Below are 22,668 nucleotides of genomic sequence, written 5' to 3'. Positions count from 1 at the left end.
GCGCTGATATTGGCACAATAAACGTCACGTTACTAGGATGTAGCAGAGAAATAGTAACATCGTTCAAGTAGAACATTTTATTGATGTTCAAAGTGTTTATTGAATTTTGACATTTCTATTGGTAAACAGAAATGTCGCATCACACCGTTTTTCCATGGCGTCGTGAATAATATATTCATTTGGATCATGGACTGTAATGATGAAAAGGTGCATAACCAATTTCAATTACATTAGTGGTTTCTCTACCAATTATTCCAGTTTAATAGGTCATATATTTCCAACAGAATTTATAATCTCGTATAAATATTTTTATCATAGTATAATTATTTGTTTTAGTGTATTATTTTATTTATAAAATGTACTATTTTCTACAATATTTTATTTTGTTATAATTAGACTGGAGATGTTTATGCATTTTTGGAAAATTAGAAGTTATAAAAATATGCAGAGTACATATGTATGCATAAATTTGAAAGAAAATTTGAGACTATCCAATATAAAGTACTTGTTATGATATTTATTTATGCGTTAGATTGTTCAGGATGTTTATAGCTTCTCCAAAATTAGAAATTTGAATAAAATAATATGTTACCTCTTGTGTATCATCAAGAATGTTTTATCTCATTATTTATTAAGGTCTTTAACTCTAGCAGTTTCGTTTATTTGATATATCATTTATTCTAACTTTTACAAATAAATATATTTAATGATAAGGTATTAGAAGAATACTTTAAAACCATGCAAAACATTTTAAACAAATAAGTGGCAAAAAGTGGTCAAAAGAAACAGTCTATACTACTTAATAAAATTTTAATTGTATATAAATATATAATTCTTGCATTTTTCTTAAATTTTGTTACAAAAAGTATAATAATATGAATTTGCATAAACAACAACAGTATAGTCATAATCTTAGTTCATTAGTGTATATTACACTACATTACATTACGATACATTAAATGATTTTCTTTATTTTTAGGATATTATATAGATATATAGAAGATACTATACACAATAGTGTTTATTACATTATACGAATTAAGTCTGAGATTTGTAACAGTGGAAGTAATCAAAATGTCTAAGAAAGTATCTTTACAATATAGCAGCATAAAAGATCTACAGCAAAAGACCAAAATCAATTACATTGGGAAAAAGCCCTCAGATATTTACAAAAGGCTCCCTGATATGTATAATCTGGCTGAGAATGCCAAGTTACAAGGAGAAGAGGAGAAGCAATATATCATGTTAAAAAGATGGATGAACTGCATTGATTGGTTGAAAACCACTCGAGAATATAGAGATGACAGAACATTCTTGAATATGCATATCAAACAGGTGGGGAGTGGCTATGCTTTATTAAACTTATCATTCACAAATAAAGGTATTCCGAATGTAAAGTTTTTAGGTGTTATATGTTAAAATAGATTTAGGACAATTGATCTGAGCAAATAAAACATTGTGAATGTGTCTTGCAGATCAATGAAGTAAAAAAATTACTTGCGGACTTGAATCAAAGATTAGATGCACGATACAAACTGCAGTTGAAAGAGACGACGTTGGAGAAGATTAATGTAGAAAAAATGGATGTAGATAACGAAAGAGGACTAAATGCTTTTATGACTTCTGTTGATGGTCCTATAAAGTTACCTGAGACACCAACCAGAGATCCATTGGTCAGTGATAATGAAGAAATTATAAACTGTGATCAACTATTTCAATTAATACAAAAAGCAGATAGTAGATATTTGATCATTGATATTAGACCTAAGTTGAAATATGAAGCTTCAAGAATATTGTCTGACAAATCTGTTAATATTCCTAATACCATAATAAAACCTGGGTAGGTGAACATTTTTCTCTATATTACTCTAAAATGAATCCTTTTAAATAATAAATCTCATATTTTAGCAAATTAACAACGTATTTTGAAGAATATCTTCGCAAAGATAAGAAATCTCTAAACCTGTTTAAACATAGGGCAGCGCAATATGTCGATGTTATAATCCTGGCCGATTGGGATACATCGAGCAAAACATTGACGCCTGAAAATCACTTAAATATACTAAGGAAAATTTTAGAAGATTGGGATCCTGGTATAAAATATAAAAGAATTACGATTTTGGATGGTGGTTACGCGGAATGGTTAACTCGTTATCCAGCATTTACAACAAATCCTAATATTGTAGAGCCTAGTTTACACGACATTGCAGACGAAATATTAGATAACATAGAGTACCCTGAATTAATACACTTAGACGAGGAAGAAAACATTATTAAGTCACGTGAAAATAAACTAATTAAATTAAAGCCAGTAAATAAGAACGAAATCACGTCGGAAGGTAGTATTACGAATGATAAAATGTTTTACAAACACATGGACTCAGAAATAAGTAACAATATTACTATGCGCTCTAAGAATTTTATGAATAGTTCTATTGAAGCAGATAAAGTCCCCAAAAGCAACACGAGTTCACGACAATACGATAATAATTCGTCGAATCTTCAGCATAAGAGAACATCGAATATTATTAGGAAGAATGATATGAAACCAATAGTAGATAGAAGTAGCAAACCAGTTTCCTTAGACACTTCTAATTCAGAATCGAGAGTAGTTTTGAAGTTAATGAAACAGTTAAATGAGTTGGCAAAAAATAAGCAGGACTTGGATCAAGAAATCTTAGAACAAGAACGCACTTTGTACATGCAACATGATATTAAATACAAAGGTTCGAATGACGAGGAATATATTCATAGTAATGTAAAGGCTTTGCACTCGAAATTGGAAGATAAGGTATTGAATATGCTTAAATAACAAATTATGATTGTTATATACCTAATAAACAGTTACAACTGATAAAACCAATAGTGACATGTAACCAGTCTTTTATATAGTGATTACGTATTAAAAATGTAATGGGTTTCTTTACAGCAAAAAGAATATAAGAAAATCGAAGATGAACTTACCAAATATTATGGAAAAATGGAATCAATTAAATTTAATCCTACAGAGGAAAACGAAAAGGGCAATCTCGAGTTCACCCTAGCTTTACTGAAACGGCGAATAAAAGATACTTCTGCGGAGCGAAAAAAATTACGAGAGTGAGTACACAAATATAATATTAAAAGTTATTTCATTTATTAATTATACATCTTTTTGCCAATAGAATATCTATGAAAAATAATTACAAAGAATTGTCGATAAAAGAGGATGAAAATAATATCCACAAGGAACCTCTGAAAATGGATAGTACATCAATGGGAGGAAATTTAGAGCGTTCGTACTCCAGTCCAAACTTATTACAGGTATCTACAATTAGTTTACAAAAGAAGATTTAATTTAAAAACTCGATAACTTAAAGAAAGTTTCTTTTTATAAATCGCTCAGTTGACGGATCGTAAAGCACCGCAAGTAGACAGAAGCTCGAAGCCACAAGTCTCGTCGTACAATCATAATGGGACTTACAGCGATAATAAAATGTCTCATTTGAGTTGGGCGAATCGTGAAGAAAGAATGACACCTGTTCATGGAAGTGTTGTAAGTATCAACACATCATTAAAAAGTTTAAAAAACGTGGAAGTAACATAAAAAAATGTTTAAAGCAATATTAGTTGACATTCATTACTACACGTTGTTTTGTATGAGATTCCATTGACAATTATAATTGCTGACAGCCACGTGTTTACTGTCCACGTGGATAAATCAGAATAAGACATACTAAGTATACAATTTACGAAATACAATTAAACTCTATATTATTATTGTTTTGTTATATTAATACATAAAAATATACTACTCTTTAGAGAAGATAGAATGAAAAAATACAATTTAAAACTTCATAATAGAATAAAATCGCGTGATTTTTCGTTTCTATGTGGCAAATAAACATGTGAGCACAAAAACATTTTCTACCTGCACGGCTTCTGAATCCAATTTAGTTAAATCTTCTCGAAGTAACGCGTCACAGATATGTATCAGTATATGTCTGACTATCGTCACCAAATGCAACTGCGGCGAAGTTCATTAACATAACTTCAATTAAACTCTACGATCGCGCGAATGAGTGTCGAATACATTAGAATGAGCAAGATTATAATATAGAATAATTAATTATGATCGGCCTCGTCTTAAAATACGTGGTAAATCATGTAATAAATAATTTATTAACAAATAACGTGTAAACGAAAGATGGTAAATTCGTCTAGAAAATTTGTACCGAATTTCAATGTTTATTATTTTAAAAAGGTAATTGATAAACATTGAAGATTTTACAAAACAATAAAAATAATTATATTTAAAAAAGAGATATGTGCCAATGAAGAATAAAGTATTTAGCATAGTGTCTTTCTTGTTACTGTGTTACAGTATCCAGGCATTACAGGGTTAAAGAACTTAGGCAACTCCTGTTACATGAACAGTATTATACAGTGCTTAAGTAATACCACGCATTTAGCCAAATACTTTATGGACAATTTATACGCCGATGACCTAAACACCAATAACGATAACAATACGCAAGGCCAGGTTGTGGAAGAAGTAGCTCAAGTGATTAAAGCACTCTGGAGAGGTCAATACAAGAGCATATCGCCACATGATCTTAAGGTCTGATATTTTTATTTCTTCTATAAAATCAATAATCAATGAATAAATCAATAAAAAATATTCGTATAAAGATATAATCTTTTATCTTTCTCTAACTTCAATTTTTTATATCTTTTAAATTCGCTTTCTGTAATTAATTTGCACTTAAAAAGTTGTATATTATAATGCGTGATATTTATTTTCTCTTTTTATTTATGCATAATGTACTTTTATATTCATGTATGCTCTAATAAGTGTATTATAATCGTTAGATCGCCGTGGGACAATACAAATTACAATTTGAAAGTTATGAACAACAAGACTCTCATGAGTTCCTCACTTTTCTCCTAGATTGGATGCATGATGATCTAAAAAAGGTAACATCTTATCCTATTACCATTAAATACTAAAATAAATCCAACAGAAGTTAAATTTTTCATTGTTTATAAAATTTTGTTCTTGTATTTATAGAATTGTAAAGTGCCTCTGGAAATGACAGTCGCCGAGAAAGCCTGGGATAAAGCGATGGATTCCCAAAAATCCATAATATCAGACTTGTTCTTTGGACAATTAAGGTCTACTATCACGTGCAGCTTTTGCAAGCAAAGTAGTACCACGTATGAGATTTTCAACAGCTTGACAATGTCTTTACCTCATGCCAATCGGTGTACATTAAACGTAAACTTCCATTTTCTAATTTAAAATGAATTTTGTACTGTATATTAAACAGGTTCATTAATTTTATAGGACTGCATTTTAAAATTTGTAAGTGGACAGAAGGTAGTAGGATGGAAGTGTCCAAAGTGCCAGACACCTCGAGAAGCTACGAAGAAATTCGATTTCGTGAAATTGGCGCCTATTATAGTTATACATTTAAATCGTTTTGCCGAGAGTGGTGGATGGCTCGAGAAACGAAACACTGCTGTAGATTTTCCACTTACAGATTTCAATTTGAAACCATACTTGGTGGCGGATAGTAGCAGTGCTACGATTTCGAATATTCGCAGTTATAATTATAGTTACAGTTTATATGCAATGTCTAACCATTATGGGACCATGGAAGGTGGCCATTATACGGCCTTCTGTAAAAACGCGACCCAAAATAAGTAAGTAAATATTCTTCTTTAGCCTTATATTCATATTTATTCTTTATGGAGCTTCAAAGTGATAATTTAGCGGAAACAAAACGATAATTGGAGTAGTAATAAGGCAGCTGCAATATTCACACAAAGTATTTATTACAAGGAAGGAAAAGAAAGGTATAGGTTTCATATTAGAAAATACAAAAGTTTGTTATTATGAATATTAACTGATTGTAAATTTATTGCATGTTTGGAGGAGTTATTTGATTTTAATTAATGGAACTGCCTCCTTACTGCAATAGCCGTTTCAATTATTAAAATTAATAACATTAATCATGTGGTTTCTTCTCAGGTGGTATAAGTACGACGATCAAACAGTCACGGAAGTTACGGTGAATCAAGTAAGGTCTCAGAACACCAATGCCTACCTCTTATTTTATACATCTTTCTCGAGCAACATTATGTAGTATTAATACAAAGAGCTGACTTATTACTTAAGGCCATGAATGTTCTGTGACGATGTAGATAATTGAATATTTTTTGTATGTACATGTATGAAGTTTATTAATTATGCGAATGTATACACACACAAACACACAATACTACGACGTCATGATGGACTTTTTTGGTGCTGGGATACGTTAAATAGTATGTAAATAAATAGCGTTGAGCTGAAATTTATTATCTCGGTAGTATTAAAATTATATCACGTGATAGCGAAATTAGTGCAGCAAAAAAATGATATATTATTGAAAGAATTATATTTAGCACGCATTGCAGTCTGTATTCTATTGTGATTATGTGTTTCAGTAACGTTGTTACACTCAGTACCTTAATATGTTGTAATATAAATATTTTACGTCGAGTTTGCATTTTTCAAACACGAATGCAATACGTTCCTCATTCAACGCGATAATTTTATTATCGATAACTTGTAATTTTGTTAATTTACACATTGTATAAAGTTATTTATAATCATTTGTTCATCGTTCTTGTGTTATTTCGAGGATAAACAAACTATTCAGAGCATAAATTTTGTTGCGATTATGTATATGTTGCGTGAATTCGACAACGTATTATGTCAGCATTTTGCAACTTATTTGCAAATTCAGTAAGACACAACGACTTATTATTATTATATGTAATGAGAAATGCAAAGAAAAGTAAAAGTAATAGGAAAAATTAATACTTTTGGAGCATATGTAAGCAACTATATAATAAAACAGTTGTAAAATACTGTTTTTATATGACATTCGATGAATGTGTATAGAAAAGAGAAAAAAGAATAAATATTTGAAGATATTGTGTTCATATATTATCAATGCTTACAAAATTATTGTTGAATAATTGTGTAACATCTATCGGATACGAATGTCTCCAAAAAGTGCCATCACTAGTTTGCTTATTTTGTATATGAAATAAAAATATTCAAGCTTATGAATTCACAAGAGCTCATTTTTATTTGCAGTATAAGTTAACAATTTAATCTCATCATTTTATTGGATGAACATTATCAATTGCATTACGCAAGTGTCGAAATTTTTCTTATCGTCTAATTATACAATATAATTTAAACGTATATATATATTTAAAAAAAAAGAAGAAATTTTAAATATGGAATGTTTTTACTCATTTCAAAACTAAACTTATTGGTCTTGATATATTCTTTCCATAAAGATTATATTCATTAAGACTTAATATGTCATTTACGTAGCATTATTAAAAGAATCCGTACAACTTCAGTAAAAGCGTTTATACAAACCATGAGGTTTTTCAATTAAATTATACAAATCAATTCTAGAATTACCGATTTTCTAGTTCGATATTGATTACTAAGGATTTATCGTCTTTGCTTTCTAGACTTTGCCGAAAAATTTGTGCGTGTTGCCACGCGCAATTGCCTTGGCCACCGGAGACAGTTACCGTGAGAATTAATTTCACTGCTCCTTTCAATTGGTCCGTATGATAATCAGAAACATCGCTAATAGGTAAAACTACAGACTTATTTTGATTTGCATTGTTAAAAATCGCTTCTACCTCCCACGATACATTAGCTTCATGAAATATTTTTATGGTAGCTTGTAAATGAAACGTCCTCACGTACAGATTTGGTTTCGTGACTACAAAGCACCATTTTACTTTGCCAGAAGTAGCTCCTGGAGAACGAGATAAATAGGTAACCTTCCAATCGTGCTCCTCTTTACGAAACATTCCACCTTCGATCTCGTTCGTTCCATTTTGCCAACCAGATATATCCATTAATGCCTTACCGCTATTATCTGTTATCATATATACGTCGTTAACGATAGAATACTGCAAATGAAATGCCTCTCCGTAGTTTGAAACGTCCCAAGAATAATTTATTTTTGGTTTCGACTGAAAGATTTAATTAAGAATTAGTTTTTATCTCGTGAGTTTTATACACATGTGAATCAATTAATGTTAATTAGAAAATGATTCCATACCTCAGAAATTTCTCCTCGCGCTAATCTCCACTCATAAGAACCAGTGGATCGTCCTCCATAATTCCCATTGTCATTAAAATTTTGTTTATTGGGCACATGAATCAATTCTATAAGTTCTAAAAGTCTTCGTTTTATCACATATTGCCGGCGAATGGCGCTATAGTTCGGGGAAGATTGATGATATTTGTTCAATGATTCAATGAATCGTATCAGTTTACTTTCACAAGAGATATCTCTTCTTCTCAGCACTCCTAGTATATTACGTGTATATCTCCAAGTAACATCTTGCACCTCGTCTTTTGAATAAGCTATTATATAAGTTAGTTTCTTTTTCCAGCCCTTTTCGTACATCAATGGTCTGTCCATGACATCTTCGCATGGATCTAGATGAATCCATCTTTTTTCGTGTATAGACCATACCTAAGTTATTGACATATTATCAATCACTCAATTATTTTGATGAAGTAAACTTTTTAATGAATATAATTGTGAGGACACCCTTGTGTGACCGATTTCCATATTGCAATGAGTTAACGAGTACCTTTGCACATATTTCCCATTTACGCAAGGTCAGTGATCATTACACACCTCTGTCCAAACGTGATCTGTTTCATCGTGTACACATCTTGCATCGTATCCTAGTGTTCGACACAAAAGCGTGAACACGTTCACCCATTCTCCGCACCGTCCGCGTCTTAGAGTTAACAATGGTTCCGGATCGATATAGCGAGGAAATTTTACCCGTGTTCCACATTTAGTACATCTGGAATGATATTTAACAGTTATTAAGCTACATTCCAACAACAATCACAGAACTTTTTGAAAAAAGGGCATTGAAAGTTTCAATTTCATAATTAATTCCAATTTCTTTCTATTAGCGATGTTTGAATTGAGAATTATAATGGCTCTTAAAAAATATATATTGCTCTTTTTCTATTTATAAAGTTTAATTAAATCGTACATTCGACATCTATATATTTAGTATAAACCTACAAATCCTTTCTTCGAAAAATTTTCCAATTATTCTTGGAATTAAAATATATCAACTTACCTATGTATCTCTATTTGTGAACATCTAGGATCATCTGAAGGTACTGTGCTCTGATGTTTACAATCTGAAAAACAAGCAGTACATTTTGGACTATCGACCCATGTGAAGAATTTATATTTAAACCAATGTAACAATTCCATGAGAAATATATCTTTAACATCGTCAATATCATCCTCACTGTATCGTTTTTTAACACTTTTCTCTGGAGCAGTCTGATTTAGTTTCACATGCCTGCAACAGTAAATTTGATGAATAAAACCAAATTTAAAGTAATATAATCATTTTTAAATAATTGATTATTACTTGTGCAGTTGTCTGAGTCTAGTCATGGTAGCTATTTCAAGGTCTACAATGGGTATTACTTTTTTAGCTTTCTCTTGCAAGCTTGCATCTTCATATTGCAGAACTTTTTGAAAGTTGTCTATAATAGATTTGTAAAACCTGCTCTCTTCCACTGTGAATGTTGACGGTATTAAATTATACAATGCTGGGTCTTTAGTAACATATGTTTTGGTAAAAGAGCTTTTACTAAGCAATTTTTGTAGGGATTGCAATTTCGAAAGTGGTGCTTCTTGTGGCAATGTAAGGCAGTCAGTGGTCTATTGAAAAAAAGGAATGTTAATGGTGCCTTACTAACTGGTCACAAATCAAATTAAATCTTATCATTTAACAAGACAGACTCCATACCACGAAGATAGGAAAAAGGAATTCTACATATACTATACAATTAACTATTAAAATAACTACCAAAATTTAAGAAATTTCTTATATTGGATCATAATTTGAGTTATGAAGACTGAAGAATTAAAGTCAAACTAGTGTGGGGATAGTGGGGATGGTGATGGTCAATTAACGACGCAGAATTCTGACCAGTTAGTAAGTCACTACAGTACTTTACAAAATTCAATGAAATAAAAATCAATGACAATATGTTAAAGTCTTAAAGTATAATTACCTCGACGAAACCAATATCAAATAAACATTCGATGCCTCCAAGAGCAGGTAGCAATTTTGTAGTAACTAGAGGATGATCAAGTCGTACTTCCCGATATTTTTTTTCATTTGGATGAGACAGAATGTTTTGACAAACAGTTAACAATGCATTTTCAGCATCGTTTCGTATTTTTTCTTCGTTCTCTTTTAACAAATCCACGGATCGTAACAGATTCTTATCCATGGTTGAGATTTCTTTATTTTCACAAGTACAAGATGACACGTGCAAGTCTAGAGGAAAAATGTGATATTGCAGTTGGAATGCAAGTCATTCAGTGGTGTTGCTGATCGTCTAGTAGCGCTCTTTGTGAGAAATGAAATGAAATAAACCGGATAAAACAAAATAATTCGTGTCTTTATATGTTTGTATTTTAGAAATAACAATAAGTAGTTATCTAATCATTCATTCAAATTTTCATCAGAAATGATCATGCCTCAGTATGATAAAAAAAGACAATTAGATACATACATATTTATAATTTTATCACACGAAGGTAAATTATCTCCTAAAGATATAGCAGGTCCTCTTCTTTACCACTCATTGATACGTATGTAAGTATAAAAAACAATTTTTTTCTTTGTTGCAAGCATCTATTTCATTTTATATCGAATGAATGAAAAAGTATGAATTATGAAATACATATATATTTAATCCATTCATTTGATAGCAACAGATTGTTGCAATTTTCCTAAGTATGTATGTATATTGTTTTACGATATCATATCGTACAACATTCTCTGGAACATACGTTCCATGGTAAAACCACAATTCCACAACTATATTCGATACGTTATTCTCAAACGAAGCCTGTTAAAAGTGCAAAAGTCCATTCCGTTTGAAATATAATGGCGTGTCTATAAACAACGTCCAACGCTGCTATTGTATGCCACTGATATCGTTAAGGAGCATCGTATACGATGTCACAGAATGGTGGCGAGATAAGAAAAGCATAGCCGATGCAACTCAGAATGCACTCGAAATGTATATGACATCTGTATGAAAAGGACATTGTATAGCTGTACCATTTGCGAGATAAAAAGTAACATTCCTATCAGTATCACGATGGATTCGAATCAGATTAAAGAATTTTCCAATATAATACAATATCTCTTGTGACTTTTTTTGTTATTTATTTATAAATAGCGAAGTTTTAGATATTAGAAAGTAATTTTTGGAAATTAATGAATCATTCAAAGATTGTAATTCTAAATAAATACTTATACTATGAGATATCAAATGTAAAAGTTATGGGGGTTAAGATTGTCCAGAGTCTAAGGTTATGGTAGGTTATGGAAAACGACTTATCTATGGACTATATGATTATATCTAACCCTCAAGATTACGAGGGAGGTCTTGCTTAATGGTACAAAGGCGGTTCTCAGTAAACGTGAAGATTATAGGAACAGCCTCAAAAATCAGCCTGCAAATGTCATTTCTAAACTTATGACAAAAGTCTTGAAATTTTCTATGCTGATAAATCTTCAAACTTTACTGTCATGAAAGTGATTCTTTCAGATTTATACTACCTTATAGAGTATATTTATATATAGAGTGTATAGAGTATATTTCCTAAATTCTAAATATTCAAAGCGTAGATTTTAGGGTTTTTCTTAGATTTTATTAAATTTTTGGAAAGTAACTTCCATTAAAATTTTTTAATTTACTAAACACTAATATTGTTCATTTCCAATTTTTTTTTCCAATAAATCATTCAATTTTCAAGGAAAAAAATTGTATTGTAATAAACAATTGTTTCTTTCTAAATTCTTTTTGTACCTCTAATTTATATAGTTAGTTTCTACAAAGTTTCTATTCTTTTAACATATTTTCTAAATTACTTCATTTAGACCTTTCTATGATTTTGTTAAGATTTAAAGAAGAAAAAATTCAATTTCAAAAAATGACTAAAACAATCGAACGAACAAAGGGAAGTTCTGCGTATTTTAATTTATGGTAAAAGTAAAAGCTGACAGATCAGAGATACAATTTTTTGAATGAAACAGTTCGCGTTTCACTTTAGCGGGCCGTATAACGGCCTGATTTTCTACAACATTACTTTCTTTCAAACTCCGGACAATCGGTCGAAAGTGGAGCACTGCTTTTGTTTCATTTTTGATTATGTACAGCTGCCAGCATCGCGTTCTTAAGGCGGCCAACTTTTCGATGCCTACATCCCTCTCGCTTTCTTTTTTCGCTTCTTATAAACCTACAATTTATCTACGTCAATTAACAAATTAATGATGCTTCAATTCGGACCATCTAACAAATATGAATATACTTCATTTTATTTTCATACAAGATAATACGATATTTGAATCATTATTTAATTTTTTAATATTAAATTATTTTAAATAATTCAATACTGAATATTCATTAATAACAATATTTCATTATCATTTCAAATGTGCGATATTATTTTAATCATATGCTTCTTTGAATTTATCTCACAATTTATTTCTCCATTTTATTTACAAACTAATTATAATTATCAATTAATAACAATATTGCATAACAATATTAATAATAGCAGTAAAACAAGTTAGTGACATTAATAGTAGCAATAATATTATTACTGAATGTTACTTTTAATATTAAACGATTTCAAGTAATTTAATATGTAATATCAATTAATGACAATATCACATAAAATAAAGGATATTATTTGAATTATTTGCTTCTTCCAATTTAGTTTACAATTTATATCGCAATTTATTTCGTTCTTTTCGTATCATGTCACGATGTTAAGTACATAAACGTTTGGAGACAATATCCGGTTTAAAACGCGCGGGCTTTTTTTGTCACCGGAGGACATTCCCAGCGGTGGAATTATGAAATTGAATGTGCACGGGAATAAATTACCGAGTTCACACGGAAATAAACTTGATGGACAAACACGATGTCCGAGCGCAGACCGGCACAGATGTTTGTACACCCAGTGCAATTTTGCTGATTTCGCGAAACTTTCGCGAGATATTTACTCTTCGAAGCGTCGCGTCTCTCGTAATCGAATAGAACGACGAGTCTATTCAATCCAAGATCAAAAGTGTTTTCACAGAGAGTCGTTGGAAAAATGGAAAATTTTCCACGTCATTAAAAACCACTTTCTATAATTAAATCTTGAAAACCATATTAGGTTAGGTAATAAGTTCGTTTATGTATTTTTGAAAGATTTTCGATCTGTTATTACTGGAACGTCCAATATAGTTGATGCATTTGTGGGAAATTTAAAGATGTAGAAATGTACATAAAATTTAAAAATATAGAAAAATCTGACATACAGGACTCGAGATAATATCTTTCAATGCAGATCCATTTTTTTTTCTTTATCACGTTCATAAAGATATGAATCTGCGTAGACTAAACATTCTCTGTTTATTTGTTACTATTGCAAAGTTAATCCTTTCGCTACCATTCTTGGAATGTCTACTTGCATTTTTTCATTATTATATATGTAAAAATATATGTGTCGTATTATGTAACACATTGAAAATTGGAAATTTTAATTGTGAACTGCGATTTTTCTTTTAAATGATGGTAGCGAAAGAGTTAATTGTTTATAATATTCTTTACTCGTAGAAGAATAGAAGAATCTTCGAATCTAATTATCTACAAAAATTTACAGAAATTTCTTTTCTCATTATATCGATCTTTTTGTCGTCGCATCGATTTTACATCGAAAGGCAAATTAATTTTGAAGACGAAGAACGCGAGGGGTACAGTACATGCATGAATCAGTCAAAGTAACGAACTTTTATATAATTTTCAACTAGAAAAAAATTTTCTCCATGCCATTAAAGAATAATCTTAACGTTGAACGTTACAGAAAAATAATTCTTCCATGGTATAACAAGTTTTCGATATATAGATCGATGTTATGACGGTCAGTCAAGGTAATCGCGAAACGTTACGCTGCTTCGCCGTTAAATACGGCAAATGAAATAATGGATAAAGTTTTACAGAGTATAGAGTTCAGGAACAATATTGCTTTTAGAAAGCAATATTTCAACGGCTCGTAAAGTTCCCTTCCCGTCGTATCGTTAATCGGTTTCCGTTTCGAGCGTGGGCGGTTTTATTGAAAAAAAAAAGCCACGCGAAAGATTCTAAATAACATTTATAAATGTTCTGTGAAACGTAATCCCGGCGATCAGTTTTAATTTTGCTTTAATTAAATCACATTATCGTCGGAGATAAAAAGACCAAAAGGAAAAGTAGATTCCAATAGTATTATCATGGTTATTTCATTGGTTAGTGGGATATTGATTTTATATTCTATTGTGTTCGATAATTCCTTTCAGATAAATCCTCAATATCCCAAGATTTGTTAATGTACAGGAAGTTTCTGTTACTATGTCTTTTTTATCAATTTATTCTCTTTTTCTTTACGATTAATTTCTAAATAATAATACACAAAATTAGACAAGGATGAAGAGGAGAAGGAAACTGATTCTAGCAATATTATTCTTGTTATTTCGTTAATTGACAATCAAATTTTGGAAATATAATGTGAACTAGTTTTTCTTTTATAATATGTATAATTTATCTTGAGAAATATAGATAAATAAATATGTCGTTACAAACGTTGAGTCATACTATTTGATAGAACCATTTTTTCTTGACATTGAGTCATACTATTTGATGGATCTTCTTCGCTATTTGTTTTACTATTAATAATTAAATTACCAGCTGATCATTAAAATTGGCGTATGTAATTTTGATAAGCAAACACCGATATAACAATGTTTTACGACGATAAAAATTGTTTAAACCAATCATTGTTATAATTAACCAATTATAACCAGTTAGATTCCGAATGGTCAATTTATACAATGAAACAAGTTGTCTAGAGATCTTCTTTCATCTTTTCCAAATAGCAAGTTTAAATTTCTCCAACAACTTTCATAACACATTTTTTCAAATACATATTTATACAAGCAAATCATATGAAACTTCTTTTACGCAATAAAACAATTTTTTCCCATGAATAAATAATAGAATTAGTAATAAAAGCTCCTGAATAATTGATAATGAAACCTTCCTTTTCTCCGGCTTTACGAAGAAGGAACAATGCGCAGCAATTTGAATTGAAAATTTAAATTCCGAACAGTAAACTAAAAACTCTGTTTTACCAACATAAAAATACTTCTCTTTACGTTACGTTATGGTGAACATCTTATTTTAAAACTAATTTAGTATTTTTTGTTATTTAACACTTACATAAATTAAGTGTTACCGGAGTGAAGATATTTTATCTTATCTTATGAAAATATTTCATTTCAAGTAATCTAATATGTTATCCTATTTAGTAGCTCGTTAAGGTAGAACGTGAATTAAAAACACGGGGAATTGAGTGAAAACATCGATCACGAGATGAAGAGAATGATCGTTTCTTAAAAGAAAACTTTATTTCAGTTCGGTTGATAGAGGACGAGGATCATAGTTTGAGCAACGTTGACCTAGAATATCTGGTGGAAAAGCGACGAAAGCGGACAGGTACCCGCAGAGAGGCAAAGCGATAACAAAGCTCTCGCGGGAAGGCTGAATTGTCGTGGAATCCTTTGAAATACGAGATTGCACCGTCTCGGTGTGTTTCTTCGTTCGCTGGCTGCAAGATTTCCGTTAGCCTGGGCGAATCTTTTTCAACGGCATGGCTACTCGAGCCTTTCGAATTATCGATCCTCATTGTTGGAGCCGCGGATGCGACCAAGAGTATTATGCGCCAGAAAGAAGCCTCGTTGTTGCTTGCTGTTCCTCCTTCCTACGCGGTCCTTTCTCCAACAAGCCATAGGCTTGTGTGAAGGTACGTGGAATTTTATTGAACATTTTTGGCGAAGTGAGATTCTCATTAAAATATTAAATACAATTTATTAAAACATTAATGCGTCTGAAGATCACATTGTCCCTTTTGATTAAGATGTCTTATCTACCATTCCGAAATTGAGTTGAAAAAAGAAATTGGTTTTATCGGTAATCATCTACGAAACGGACAACCTGACCGGTTTCAATGACTTTGAAATACGTTATTAAGGTCAACATTCTGAACAACTTTTCCATAAACATGTTAGTAATACTTATTTTGGATATTAGAGCCGAGTTACGGTAACGTCATATTACTTTATCACTTTAATATAATATCACTTTACATGAAAAAAGAAACCTAGGGAACTTCAAATATTTGAATATATCTTGAAAAATGTGAAGTCAAATGTGATAAAATGATAAAAAAGTTTAAGTAGGATTTAACACAAAAATGAGTTGAAATTAAAAAAAAAAAATATCAACATTATCACATGCTTTTCCCGCGATCTTCACGTTGTCACGTTAAAGAACCCTTCTGAATATTTTTCTCTCCGAAAAACGTTCGACGCGTCGAACGATACTCGAGCACCTGAAGAGCGGACTCTAGAAATCAGTAAGTTTAAAACGATCACTCGATGTTTCACATGTCATTGAGTGTTAAAGGTTTGGCAGCGGCGGGAAAATTCGAGAACGCCGCCTCCGCTCGACGTGCGCCGAAAATTCGATAAATTTCAATTTCCGACAAATAGCCTTGGCCAAGGTTCATCCACTTATTCTGCCTCCGATAAATTTTCAATATCCACGCCTCTATTGTACGCCAAACGTCCCGTCTCATCCCTCCGTCTCACTTTCCCTCTCTCTCTCTCTCTCCCTCTTTCGTCTCTCTTGACCCGTACACGGGACATTCTCGTTCGTTTTGCACACGTGCCGGATACACGTGTACACACGGTCGTTAATGCTGAAACGTTGTTTTGCATCTCAAACGTTGCTTACAGCACGTTCGACGTCGATCGACAAGACGCTGATTTGCCTCGAAAAAGCGGGCCTCCGACACCAGCTCGGCGTAAACAGGTTAGATTGGAGAGACGTGTTTCCGATCCAATCATCGTTAGCATCCTTAATTTGTCATGGTAACGATGTAACTAGAAGTTTCCTTATAGAGGTTATGTTTTTAGACCGGCTAGTAATGGCGTTCTGCTTATTGAAACGTATTGGATGTTTCATTTGTCATGGATTCCTTAATAGGAATTTTTGTTACCTTTGTTAATACTAGAATTACGTCAGGGCAAAACAGGATAGTTTAAAGCGAGGAGTATTATGATTCGTGATATTATCTCTTTAGAATTATTCTTCTTTAAGTTTTCGAGGCAACTGGCATATTTCTAAATGGGGTTATGTTATGCCTTTATGCTCTAATTTCTAGTCGATGCATCTTTCTTTATTTTTCATAACGGTTAACGGAATAATATGTTCTATAACATTTTTATAATATCATTTACATTTTTTTAAATGGTACTACATATCTTTTTATGCTCTAGTCGATGCATCTTTTTATCTTCAACGATTCAAAAATGCAATAGAGACTGTCAACGGCTAAATTAATTAATAAAACACTTATCATAAACGATATTTTCCTAAATAACGCGATAACACATTAAGAAAATTTGACAGAACCTAGAGTCACGTTACTTTGTACCTAACGGGACTATGTTTTCAGAATGTGCGCCATTTTGGACAGCCTTAAGGAATCCCGTCGTCGTCCCCGGAAATCGCATTCACCCTGTCAAATATCGTTACCGTTTGACGCATAATCTGCCGTGCACAGGGCCGTTAGAAGCATCAAAGGTGACGTCGCTTTTAGATAGCTCTGATAGGTCGATATGCAAATAAAACCACAACTCGTGTTCCTCCCCTCTCCTAGAGGAAATCGTTAACCGAGTGTTCAGCAGAGTGTCGAGAGGCACCGGAGAACGCGTTATTAGTGTACGTTAATTCGCGTATAATAAGCTCATTAAATCTTTTTATTCGAGCATGGCTGAAGAGACGTTTCTTTACTTTGCATTTTATTTTTCACTCTTCTTCCTTTCACCCCTGCTCTGTCCCCCCATCGACGCGCCTCTTTCACCAGAGTTTTTGAATGGCGTTTATTAGGGCCACGAGTCCGCATCGAGAACTACTTCGAGACTGTAGTAACGTCACGGAAGATCATTAAATGAAGGAGAAAAAATGTCTTTTTTACTCAAACACGACGAACTTGTAGCGCAAAAATCGTCTTCTTCTCCTTCCTTTATCTTTTTGGTTTTCACCCCCTTTTTTACGATTCGCTTTTTCGAAACTTTTCACCATGAGATCTCGTTACTCAGTTCTTAAGATATTTGGCCTTATTGTCGATAGTTCGCATATCCTAAATTTCGGTTGTCTATAATTGTGCAAAATGTGATTATATGGTTAATTTTTGATGTTCTGATTGGTGAAATTAAAAAAGGAATTGTTTGATTGTTTATAATTAAAATTTTGTTTGAGGGAAAATATCGCACGTAATTGGGTACAATACAGAGTGTAAAATAAATCAAAAAGTCAACAATGTTTTTCTATTCTTTAAAAATTATTTACATTTATCATCATCATCAAACTGTATTCACATTTATGAAATACCAATATTTCCATTATATCTTCATAAAATTTACAGTTGGGCTATAGGTTAGACATATTTGCTTAATTAGGATTGAGATTATATTCGAAGCTTCATAACTACCAATGATCAGTCACTCTCTCCAATTACGCTATCCATTTTGTTTTCATAACCTAAATATTCCTAACCTCAACATGATACTACCTATCCAAGCATAATACTAAATTTCACTTCGTGTATAACGTACACCCTTGTTCGTGTTAGAACATTTACAGGAAGTGAAGTAACTTTCGAAAATAATTAGGTAACTATCATAATTTTTAAGTTTTTTGCGAATATTTCGAAAAGTGAGGAAGGACAATAATTATTCATATAAAAAGCTTAATAAACAATATAGTTTAAAAAACCAGATTAATGTTTTTGAGACCTGACATTATTGGTCCAACGGGACCTCCCTTCATAGAAAAATGGGGTAGGGGGTTAGGTTGATGAAATAATGGTGAATTTTAACTGAAATAATAACGAAGTAAATATGGAGTAACATTTCTTTTATATTCAATTATTTTTAATTTCTTTTTTTTAAATTAGCTATAAAAATAAAATGTACTTTTTTTATTGCGAGGTTGGGGTCTACCCCCACCCCCAATCCGTGCCTACCCTAGAAATCGATGAAGTATGCTCTATTCTAAATGATTATCTGCGTACATTAAATCTTCAGGCATTCCAAAAGTTTGCAGAGCGATAGTTTTGATGAAATTACGTTCGAATCTCTATTATCTTTGCATAGTCTATGAATTGTATGACAAGTTTTTTGTAAATTATTTACGTGTTTTCTACTATTGCAGTAGATATTAAACTATGCATACAATATATACAAAATTTGGCAATAAACTTTTTATAAAAAAAAGAAGGAAAGAGTTCGAATCTATATTCAGGACTGAATATATAGAAAAGAGGTTAGGCCAGAGTAAAAAGGAAAATTCCTTAGTAGGGCTAAATTGGATATCACTTAAACGTATCTTTTGTCGAACGGTCGGCATTCGCAATCAAGTTATTTACAGTTCGTGGAGCAGAGATCCATAGTCATGGATAACCTCTTTCCTCGGTCTTCGTCGTAATAGGTTTTACGTAATCTCTGGTAATAAACGAATCCATTTTCTCGTAAATAGATTTTTCCTAACCTCTGTTTTTTTATCTGCTACTTAATGCCCTGTCAACCGGCACCTGGAAACTTCGACCATAGATAAAAATCGCCGCCCGACGCGCGCCCTGTCGTTCAACTGCCGAATTAATCCTATCGGAACGAGGATCATTCTATGGTTCACATTGAAAGAAAAGCCAGCAAGGGAGTCAATCTAATGGATGCGGATGGAGTTAATAAAAGTGCAGATTTCTCGCCTTATATCATCTTTTTCTTTTTCTTTTTTTTTTTCGTTAGTGGTGGTTGAATTTTAAAACGAAGAGAAGAATAGGATTTTTAGAAGTCAATGATACTCGTACTTACTTCATATTCAGTCGGTGCAATTGTGTCAAGAGGTTGAACCAAGAAATTTGGAGATCATGATTTTACACGTCGACTAGTTCGCTGAAATTGGAACCGATCGAAATCGAATTTCCGAGCGTTGGATACACCGATTTCTGACTAACTGATTCGGAAACGATCCGAACCTGTTCAGGTCTGTATAAAATAAATAATGTAGAATGTGAAATGTGGAAAGGAAGTACCACTTATGTTAACTGCATTTTATATTTTCGATTTATTTTCACATGAGAAACATTTTCATCTCCTCCATAACAAAAAGCCAAATTGGAAGTATCCTTCTTATGGAAGAGCCTTTGCTGTAGTTCCAAAACAAAAATTTCTGATTTTTTCAGGTAGCATTTGACTTTTAGCTTTATTTCTCAATAAAAGAAAAATAATGTTACGAAATGGTGAAGTTTGCTGTATCTAAAAAAAATCTCTTCTACTGGAATATTGATAGCTAGTCGCCATTCCCTATGCGAAGTGGAACGTTCAAAATAAAAAATTCTTTTTGACTCATAAACTAGGAAAACGTATGTAGTATGAGAGTTTCTCAAAATTTTCATGGTTTGTAAAAATGACAGTAGTCTGATGGAAGAAGAAATTTTTTACCAAAAAGAAATCAGTTTTCAAAGCGTTTGAAGAATCAAATATTTTAGATGTCAAAAGATATTTCCGAACTTTGTTTTTTCAATAAAAAGAAGAAATAATACATGTTGAGTGTTTCAATAAAATTAGAGTTACCTAAAAATAAATTAGGAAAGTAATTATACCGCGAAAGGTTAATTGCTTAAAAACATCACTATCATTAAGCAAAAAATTTCATGTTTCAAGAAAATTTGGACGAAGAATCTTAATTTTTTTGAAACTAACTATTGTAAAGAGTTCATTGTCTGAAAAAAGTACTCTATAAAAAAGTTTTAATGAAGAGAATAAATTTTCCATTTAAAATATTTCCTTACAAATACAAAAAATATTAACTTTTTAAAAAATGTTCAGACTGCGTGGGTATGTACAATGTACATGTTTATCGCGCGTCACGAGATTTTAAAAAAGGTTCCAAAAGAGATGAAAGGTTGATGGTGAAGCCTAGGTGAGTACAGAAAAGGGAGGGGGGAAGAGGAAATATTGAAGGGAAGAGGAAAGAAGATTTGTCGCGTACGTACGAAATAAAAAGCACTCGAGCGACGAAACTATAACGGAATGGAAGATGAAACCTTCTAGTGATTCCTCGGGAAGGAAAGTGGAGGGAAGGAATGGGACATTGAGGGGCAAGTTCAAAGAAGATTACAGGGGGAAACATCGAACAGCGAGACATGGATCCGTTGAGAAGCTTTCTACGAATTTACTTGCTCGAATTACTGACAGAGTGCCATAATATTGCCATTTTATATACGTAACGTTTTATTTCATGCTCATAATTCACAAATAAATTTCGTGATCTGCCATAACATTTATTTAACCCTCTATAAGTTTAATGTGTCACTTAAAACTTATATGTCCATGTATCCATATACCGTGACTGTAAAGAAAATTTCCAGTTAAAGAGTAGCTTTTTCTCAGTTTAAATTATATATTAATAGTGTTCATTTTGCAATAATTTTTGAGATATTGTATTTCATATAATAAATTATATTATATTTTTATGATAGATCTTTATTTTTCAGATTAATGGTATTCTTTTTATATCTTAAGAAAGCCAAGTTTCAGTTATAACTAGTATAGGTCAGCTATATCGAATTACTGGGGCAAACGAAGTCAAATGTTTTATGATATTTTAGTATACAGATGGACGTAGATACAAATTATTTTATATTATCAGACATTCTATTATTCACTGTTTTATGAATTTCTATCATTTGCAGGTTTGAAGTTCTATTTTTTAATGAATTATAACAATTGCGAGTAGAAAAATATTCTGTAAATAAAGTTTTGTAAATGTTTCAGTTTTTGGAGAGTAAAAATTAAATTACCAAGCATTGTATAATTCTCTAATTTGGAAATTCTAAAATTTTCGAACTAAAAATTAATATAAAATAAAAGAGTAGAAGAGAAGAAATAGAAAGGACTACGAATAAAATTATATATTTTATTTTTTGAGAAACGTAAATTTTAAATTACCAGCCATTATTATTCTATATATTATAAATGTTCACAATGTTCCACCCTCCTTGTTCCATTATCTTATAAAATAAAACTCTGAAATAAGAATTTCGAAGAAAAATATTCTTCGAAATAAAGTTTCGTACTTTAGCTTTTAAAGAGTATACGTTACACGAAGAGCCGTCGATTATGCGAAACTTTACTTAGAAGGTGTTCGAATCGATCAATCCTCCTTGCACACGTAACCATGAAATTTTAATGGAACTTTCGTCCACTTCACTAAAGTATCGGAACTAAAAAAAAGAAAAAGAAAAAAAGAAAGGGGAAAAATGTTGAAGTTCAAGCGAGAAATTCTTCAACGAGAAAATCAGCATATTGTATAAAGGCGATGGAATGACAAATATTGAATCATTGAACAGATTTGAAAATTTCCCGAATTTTCAT

General features: G+C 31.7%; 2 protein-coding genes across 5 annotated transcripts in view; one reads left to right on the top strand and one right to left on the bottom strand.

The window, feature by feature from the left end:
• The first annotated feature begins 13 nt into the window (after positions 1-13).
• Positions 14-6,974, top strand: LOC122570185 (ubiquitin carboxyl-terminal hydrolase 8-like). Of its 2 annotated transcripts, XM_043732187.1 has the most exons (12): positions 14-207; positions 980-1,335; positions 1,476-1,840; positions 1,909-2,791; positions 2,930-3,099; positions 3,165-3,303; positions 3,386-3,535; positions 4,364-4,600; positions 4,852-4,956; positions 5,051-5,257; positions 5,327-5,685; positions 6,014-6,974. In XM_043732187.1, exons 2-12 carry the CDS (start codon positions 1,075-1,077, stop codon positions 6,126-6,128), a joined length of 2,991 nt encoding a protein of 996 aa, XP_043588122.1. In that variant the 5' UTR covers positions 14-207; positions 980-1,074; the 3' UTR covers positions 6,129-6,974. The 2 variants fall into 2 exon arrangements, with proteins under 2 accessions (XP_043588122.1, XP_043588123.1); XM_043732188.1 differs by lacking the exon at positions 14-207 and having other exon boundaries at positions 1,240-1,381.
• Positions 6,975-7,095: 121 nt separating this feature from the next.
• Positions 7,096-22,668, bottom strand: part of LOC122570187 (peptide-N(4)-(N-acetyl-beta-glucosaminyl)asparagine amidase) — a 53,252-nt gene continuing 37,679 nt past the window's right edge. For all 3 annotated transcript variants that reach the window (XM_043732196.1, XM_043732195.1, XM_043732194.1), the window contains 6 exons: positions 10,133-10,401; positions 9,481-9,776; positions 9,178-9,408; positions 8,715-8,889; positions 8,127-8,546; positions 7,096-8,037 (listed from right to left, as the gene is read on the bottom strand). In XM_043732196.1, coding sequence (XP_043588131.1) covers positions 7,465-8,037; positions 8,127-8,546; positions 8,715-8,889; positions 9,178-9,408; positions 9,481-9,776; positions 10,133-10,354 — 1,917 coding nt within the window. In that variant the 5' untranslated portion in view covers positions 10,355-10,401 and the 3' untranslated portion in view covers positions 7,096-7,464. The remainder of the gene's footprint in view (positions 8,038-8,126; positions 8,547-8,714; positions 8,890-9,177; positions 9,409-9,480; positions 9,777-10,132; positions 10,402-22,668) is intronic.

The sequence above is a fragment of the Bombus pyrosoma genome, linkage group LG8 (genome assembly GCF_014825855.1).
Source record: "Bombus pyrosoma isolate SC7728 linkage group LG8, ASM1482585v1, whole genome shotgun sequence".
Classification (NCBI taxonomy): Eukaryota; Metazoa; Arthropoda; class Insecta; order Hymenoptera; family Apidae; genus Bombus; species Bombus pyrosoma.
The sequence above is the reverse complement of the archived record's forward strand: the minus strand, read 5'-3'. Positions and strand labels throughout refer to the sequence as shown.

Coding starts and splice junctions, on each gene's coding strand:
- LOC122570185 (XM_043732187.1), top strand. CDS start 1,075: ATGTCTAAGAAAGTATCTTTACAATATAGCAGCATAAAAGATCTACAG. Junction 1,841..1,908: donor AATACCATAATAAAACCTGG/GTAGGTGAACAT, acceptor CTCATATTTTAG/CAAATTAACAACGTATTTTG. Junction 4,601..4,851: donor TATCGCCACATGATCTTAAG/GTCTGATATTTT, acceptor TATAATCGTTAG/ATCGCCGTGGGACAATACAA.